At 38.0% G+C, this 6904-nt stretch overlaps 1 protein-coding gene and 5 non-coding genes across 8 annotated transcripts; 3 read left to right on the top strand and 3 right to left on the bottom strand.

The window, feature by feature from the left end:
- Positions 1-171: 171 nt before the first annotated feature.
- trnay-gua lies at positions 172-258 on the bottom strand. Its single transcript is given in 2 exon segments — positions 172-207; positions 222-258. It is a non-coding gene; the product is annotated as a tRNA-Tyr (tRNA).
- A 374-nt stretch (positions 259-632) lies between these two features.
- Positions 633-705, top strand: trnar-ccu. Its single transcript has one exon. It is a non-coding gene; the product is annotated as a tRNA-Arg (tRNA).
- Positions 706-899: 194 nt separating this feature from the next.
- Positions 900-971, top strand: trnaq-cug. The gene has a single exon. It is a non-coding gene; the product is annotated as a tRNA-Gln (tRNA).
- A 90-nt stretch (positions 972-1061) lies between these two features.
- On the top strand, positions 1062-4228 carry mrpl58 (mitochondrial ribosomal protein L58). Of its 3 annotated transcripts, none has more exons than XM_036549206.1 (6): positions 1062-1183; positions 1831-1855; positions 1962-2021; positions 2280-2362; positions 2932-3101; positions 3799-4228. In XM_036549206.1, the coding sequence occupies exons 1-6, from the start codon at positions 1121-1123 to the stop codon at positions 3881-3883; spliced, it is 486 nt and encodes a 161-aa protein (XP_036405099.1). In that variant the 5' UTR covers positions 1062-1120; the 3' UTR covers positions 3884-4228. The 3 variants fall into 3 exon arrangements, with proteins under 3 accessions (XP_036405099.1, XP_036405086.1, XP_036405091.1); XM_036549193.1 differs by lacking the exon at positions 1062-1183 and adding an exon at positions 1311-1497; XM_036549198.1 differs by lacking the exon at positions 1062-1183 and adding an exon at positions 1311-1497 and having other exon boundaries at positions 2280-2338.
- Positions 4229-4627: 399 nt separating this feature from the next.
- trnam-cau lies at positions 4628-4699 on the bottom strand. Its single transcript has one exon. It is a non-coding gene; the product is annotated as a tRNA-Met (tRNA).
- Positions 4700-5217: 518 nt separating this feature from the next.
- On the bottom strand, positions 5218-5290 carry trnar-ucg. The gene has a single exon. It is a non-coding gene; the product is annotated as a tRNA-Arg (tRNA).
- Positions 5291-6904: the final 1614 nt, after the last annotated feature.

Raw genomic sequence — 6904 nt, forward strand, 5'->3', positions numbered from 1 at the left:
AACTTAGTGGGTAAAGTGTTTTTATTGTGAGAAAATACGTAAGTAAGATAAAAACGTAACAAACCACAGTAACTTTTTAGCAACGAGCTACGCTTACCTGAGACTTCAATACTAGCAGAATTGAATGAGAATGGATGTATACTGTAAAAAGAAGAGGAGGAAAAAACACTGTCCTTCGAGCCGGATTCGAACCAGCGACCTAAGGATGGCCATGAAGTACTCTACAGTCCTCCGCTCTACCAACTGAGCTATCGAAGGCAGATAGGTGTTGCTGCAGTAATGCGAGTATTTTTTCCGTACTTTCACGTACAGCAACTATCCTGATTTTTTTGAGACTTCTTTTTATTATTAATTATATCTTCTTGCTTTTGTCTGTTGCTAAGAAGCAAGGTGCTAAGATACAAATACGATTATCGTAAAGAAATTGCTTAAACGGTAATGGTACGCTGATAAATTTCTTGGCCTCAAAGTAAACAGTCCTCTTATTTGTGCTTTTATTTGGCGAGCAAGGTATTTTAAGAACAGCATAACTAGCTATGATAAAACAAAAAAATATCCATACAATATCACGGTTTAGACGGTCGAGTATGCGAAATCTATCATGATGCTGCGGAACGCAACTTAAGCGAAAAGCCCCAGTGGCCTAATGGATAAGGCACTGGCCTCCTAAGCCAGGGATTGTGGGTTCGAGTCCCATCTGGGGTGAACGTTTTCTTTTAGCCACAACCAGCTACCAGCTATAGTTAGGTGAGCAGCAATATTATGTAGATAACGGTAATTGATTGTCACACTATCGCGATATCTTTTATTCATCATATTTGTCGAATACATTAACTGGCTAGTTGAGTTCAAGTTGTGTACTATTACATTTAGATACTAGAATAGCGGGTTATGTATGTGGTTCCATGGTGTAATGGTTAGCACTCTGGACTCTGAATCCAGCGATCCGAGTTCAAATCTCGGTGGAACCTAAGCGTTTTGTTTTCCTTCATGTTTTGATAAAGGAAAAACAAGTGCACTACTGAAATAATGAGGGGGCATAACAGAGGCAACTCGGTATCGTAGGTATCCTTAGCCTAGCAAGGCCCTGTAAAACAGATTAAAATGCTAACGTAGAACAATGACGCTCATCAGAGAAGTGGCCGCCAACCTGCACCAGCGAACTCTTACGTCCCAATTATTGGTTAATATCGTCGTTTGCTTTTTTCCGACTTTCATAGCATTTTCGTCTATTTTTCGCCAACCAACACGCCGATGCACTGTCGTAAACGCTGACCACATGGTCGAGCCGTAAAACAGTTGAAGTGCAACATGGCTGCTTCTGTAATTAGGAGGCTTTATTTATTTGTCCCTGGGTTTATCGGGGAGCCGGTTTCAACCCTGTCGGGTTTATTTTACGGAATGTTAACCACAAACAGTAAAAGTGCTTACAGACTCAGCAAAATTTGTCTCAGTCCTAGACTTAAGTATGGCTCTAAGGCGACGGATTGCGCACGGGTAAATTGTTCAGATAGCTCACTAGGTTATGTTACTACCGCTTGTCGTTTGTCAGTTAACGTTAGCTGGCTCTTTCGCTGCAGATACAGCTCGCAAAGTGTTTGAAGGCGCATTAACATTTCTGCTACACATCCAGCTAATTAGGTTCATGAAGAAAGCTAACGACGTAACGTTTACGACTCTTACTGACTGACCGAACTGTTTTAACTATCCAGCTTGGTAACATGTGAAATAGTTATACTTATGATTAATTATTTAAGTCGCTCTGTATAAGGGCTGCTGTAAAGCAAAATTGAAATAAAATATAATGATTGATGTTTATCTTTTATGCAGGACGAACTGATAAACATTCCAGTTGGTACGTAGCTATGAAATTACTTGTACGTGGTTGGTGGAAGCATTCTTACTTAAATGTAGCCGTTCCTTGCAAGCTAGCTAATGCTCCCCTTCTGTCTCCTGTTCAGATCGCCTGACCGTAACCTACAGTCGCAGCAGCGGGCCGGGCGGGCAGCACGTGAATAAAGGTCAAAACATGGTCACTGTTTACATTTAGCTTCTTGTATAACATTCATAACAGTAGCAAACAAGCACAAGTTAGGTAGCTGGCTATATAGCCAACTGGGGTTTTTTTCCCCGACAAGCCGAATAACACCACGGGGAAATATATGCAACAGTACAAATACAATTATTTTGTATTTGTATTATTGTTTTCGTATTATCCACGAGGGACTGCAAATTATGTAGAAAGTGTCATAATGGCATATGCTGTTTTTCTTTCACAGTTAACACAAAAGCAGAGGTCCGATTCCACGTACAAACAGCTGACTGGATTCCGGCGGAGGTGCGAAACAAAATCCTTATTAAGGTGATAGTTCTAATACGATATTCACATGAACACTACAGCACGTTGTTGTACTCATTGAAGTGAATTCCTATCAACAGCAGAGAGGGAACCGGGGCAAAATGCATATAATAAATGTCAAACCTGTAAGAGACCATCAATACCTGTACAAGGCAAAATAGAAGCAGACCAAGTCAGAATGTTAGGAATTAATTGTGCACTTTTGTACGTCGCTTTGGATAAAGGCGTCTGCTAAATGATTAAATGTAAATGTAAACTGTTTTAGCTATGGTGTACTTCAGGAAACCGGAATCAATAACATGAGTGACTTCGGGAGATATTTAACCAATGCATATGCCATTTTATTGCGTTCACACAAGCCTTTCTTTATTCTATGTGTCTGCACCAACCCCTAGTTTTCACTCCTTAACCCTCTAATATGACCCTAGCTGATAAGGGAACAGATACATATTCTCTTTGAATCTTGATTTGCCAGTTGAAACATACTTTGTCAGTATACCACATTAGCAGTCTGCTACTGCTGATATAGGTCTTATTCAGACATTTTTTCTATCCCCTCCTAACCACAAAAGAATAAAAACCGTATCAACAAAGCAGGGGAGCTGCTGGTAACTTCAGAGGTTAGCCGCAGTCAACAGAGAAACCTGGAGGACTGCTTGCAGAAAATTAATGACATCATCTCAAAGGCCAACCAGAAGCCACAGGAGCCAACAGCAGAAGATGTTGCTCTTCGGCAAGCCAGGTAAAGTTCTGTCCACCCTGTCAGCTCAGCTGACCGAGCATGGAGAATAACACTGTCCATACAAAGAAGGTTGTAATCATGTAACTGTAAATGCCACATTAGACCACAGACCGAAACCAGGGTATGCCAGAGTGGGAAAAGCTGAAAATAGTCCTATAACTCTTTCTGTCTTTCCAACTTCCTGATTTACATCTGGCCTTGTACATTAAAGCTTGCCTCAACGGCATTTCAAGTTGGATGTGCAGTCGGTACCTCAGACTCCTAAACAGAATTAATCTGTCTTCTGGCCAGCTTCAACAGTCTTTCTGTTAGCTTGGGTAACACAAAGATGTGTGCATCCGAGATTGCCAAGAATCTTGGTGCAGGTCTGGGGAACTGTCCTTTACCAAGAACACAGCATCAATCACCTGGAGCTCTTGATTCTTTCTTTATAATATCTGCAAAATCTGTGCATTTCTCACCACATATGCTGTCTAGCTCAATACCTAGGTATTGTGCAGGCACTTTGTTGGGACTACTGCGTGTCTCACTTTGTGTGTTTCCCCACATGTGCCATCAAGCCACTTAAGCCCATATAGAATGCTGCGGCTCATATTGTTGTCACACCTTGCACGTCACACCTCTGTTTGATTGAATGCCCAGTTACTATTTGATATTTAATCTGACAGATATTTTCACCTGCTTATGTTTTGTTCAGGCTAGAACACAGGAACCAGGAGAGGCTGAAACAAAAGAAGATGCATTCCACATTAAAACAGAACAGAAGGGTGGATTTTGATTAAGGGGAAGACTTCCCTTCCTGATCGTGAATGTTTAGTAAATGCCATGGAGAATCATGAACTTTTCCCTGTTGTTAAATAAAATCTGCCATAAAGATATCTTGAAGAAAAAATGATCTCAGTCCAGAATATTCACAGGCACTGCTGAACATCTGAGTTGTTTTAGCAACATTCTCTTTAAATGTGGGAAGGCACTCAAACACATTTTGAGATTTTGGTCTGTTTAGGATCTATCTTTATAACGCAACAAGGGGGATTTCAATAGTTTCTTATTTGCTGGTGTACTTTTTGGTGCTAAGTCTTTCCCTTGTTTTCATATTAAACAAAGAGTCATATACACAGCACAGCTTGGGCAGAGGTGGACAATGAGCATGGAGGTGATAGTGTTATATGCTTAAGTGGATAAACAAAGATAAGATGGTAGTGGTTGTAATCCACATGATGAAAGAAAATGCACTTTAATCAACTACTTATCATTGATTCATTTTACATTTTGCAGTCAGTTGCAAGATGGTTTGCTACAAAAAAATGACAAAACGTGTCTTACCTTGACAGTGGGACATAATGCTTTTTATAACATATACTCAAAGGAAAATAAAGTTTTGTATAATGGTCTGTGGGCTTTACAGTTTTTATCAAACGCATTTCCTGAATAACTACGTTTTCACGACAGTGACTGATGTTTTGCATATCCGAGCATGCAGCTACTTTTCATTTTAATTTGTTTTAACAAGAATGTAAAAATGCTAGCAGAGGATGGTTTCGATCCATCGACCTCTGGGTTATGGGCCCAGCACGCTTCCGCTGCGCCACTCTGCTGTATACAAGACGTGTTTCAGTTTTCGTTTAAATTGTTCATTGTTAGTATTGTATCGGTATATATTTGTACTTATAATTAGTTAGTCTTTCATTTTTATTTTCATGAGCATTCAATAAACGATGCTGGCTACCTTTTTATGTACAAGTCAAATCATCACATCTTGCAAAAAAAAAAAAAAAAAAGTGGAACGGAAGCAGTAGCGGAACGGAAGCAATACGGTTAGTAACAAGTCGATAAACGAGGATGCAACAAAAGGTTTTGATAAATAGCAAATAATTGTGAGTACATTTCTTATAAACGTCCTTCTATTTATAAACTAATGTTAGAAAGGCGACTATTAGAGCTGAAAGGCTACTTATAGCAACTAGCTAGAAACACTGCAAAGATAGCCAGCTAAGTAAAATTAACAATACTTTCACATCCAAACCTCATTTAAGTTGCAATCTTTAGTAAATCAAATTATGTTGACGTGTAGCTAATAAGCCTTTATGTAGCACATTTTTAAAAACACAAAAGACGACCACGAAGGGACTCGAACCCTCAATCTTCTGATCCGAAGTCAGACGCCTTATCCATTAGGCCACGCGGTCCATACGACAACTTGTGGCTTTTTCGAGATATAAAACCAAAACAGATAACTGTAACCGCTCTTAAACGTTAAGTGGAATGTAAATATATTTTTGTATTTTCTGTAGCGTTCTGTAGCATAAATCTGAACATATCACTTAACATTCGCTTATTGACTCACCTATGGATTCTCAACATTACCTGGTCTTAACTGTGTGTTTGATACATTTTACACAAGTTTTTATTGGTATTTTTACAGAACGTATATATTTTCTAATCTCTGTGATTAACATTTAATCACTCGAGTTTACCCGTCATGTCTACATTTTGACTGGTCACATTTTGACTATCCTCACATTTTGACTCCAAATTTTGACTAGGCAAAATTACATTTTGATTATTCGTTCATTTTAGATATCTTTAATTCGGTTGTGACTAGTCATAATATAAATTCTAGATCTCTCCAATTTAATCATGGCTTGTCAATTTCAATTTAAGATGTTTTGTCAATGTTTGTTTTTAATTAAAGATATCTAAATGCAGTTATAGAACCGAAGCACAATATTAACTTTTGACAGAAATATGTTATTGATAATCTGAGGCATAATTTCGACTAATCAGAATATCTTAAAATAATATTATGATGTCATAAGTTAATTGTAGATATCTTAAATTGTAGGTTTCATAAAAGACAACGATAAAAGTTCCTTCAATATGACTAATCATAGTAGAATTAGAGATATCTTGAATTAGTATTATGACTAGTCATAATTTCATTATAGATATCTTGAAGTGGAATTATGACTTGTCAAGATTACATGATGGATATGTTGACTTGCAATTATGACTAACATAAATGAATTATAGATATCTATAATCTGTATTATCTCAAGTGATTAAATGTTTAAACGGCTTGCCAATTTAATGAGCACCTTCTTGGCCTACCTGACACCTCAGACATCTGTATAACTATCAGTCTCTGTCATGGGCCAGTTATGAAACTGCTCATTTATACAGTTCAATCACTCTAAACAGAGACATGCTGTAAAAGTCCTGCACTAACATTGAATTGAGCAGGGCAGTTTGAGATATGCCCATTCTCACTAAACTCCACAGTCTCAGCCTACACCACAACAGTGACTAAGTAATACACTCAGTAATCCTTCTGTAATTCTAGTTTAGACTGAAATCTGTGCAAATACCAAAATACTCAACACCAAAAGCCATGCACATTGTCTGTGGTTTGTCAGGTGTAAAATGTAAAATGTTGAAGGGTTACCAGTTAATGACCAGTGAATGTTGGTATCGGTCACTAATCATATACCAACCATCCAACTTTTCATTTATTCACTCACTTACTCACTTAATATTTAACATGATGCTGTGGTTTTAGAGAGATATTCATTCAGCCTTGCAATGAATACACCAGGGACATTGGATTCAGTGCTTTAATGGAATATAAGACAAAAGAGACAGATCATACTGTAAAGTATAATACATGTAACAGTTTCATTACGTATTCTTATTTGGACAGAGTCAAACAAGAAATAACTGACGACACTTGCAAATACACCTTTGCATATCCTCTGAAGGACAAACCCTATGTCGCCAGATACTAAAACTAAGATGACACTCAA

This window comes from Megalops cyprinoides, chromosome 1 (assembly GCF_013368585.1).
Source record: "Megalops cyprinoides isolate fMegCyp1 chromosome 1, fMegCyp1.pri, whole genome shotgun sequence".
NCBI classification, from domain to species: domain Eukaryota; kingdom Metazoa; phylum Chordata; class Actinopteri; order Elopiformes; family Megalopidae; genus Megalops; species Megalops cyprinoides.

Excerpts from the sequence above, each read along its gene's own strand:
- mrpl58 (XM_036549193.1), top strand. The coding sequence starts at position 1,312 with ATGGCTGCTTCTGTAATTAGGAGGCTTTATTTATTTGTCCCTGGGTTT. Across the intron at positions 2,363-2,931 it reads GAAACAAAATCCTTATTAAG|AATAAAAACCGTATCAACAA; the intron begins GTGATAGTTCTA and ends TAACCACAAAAG. Across the intron at positions 3,102-3,798 it reads GTTGCTCTTCGGCAAGCCAG|GCTAGAACACAGGAACCAGG; the intron begins GTAAAGTTCTGT and ends TGTTTTGTTCAG.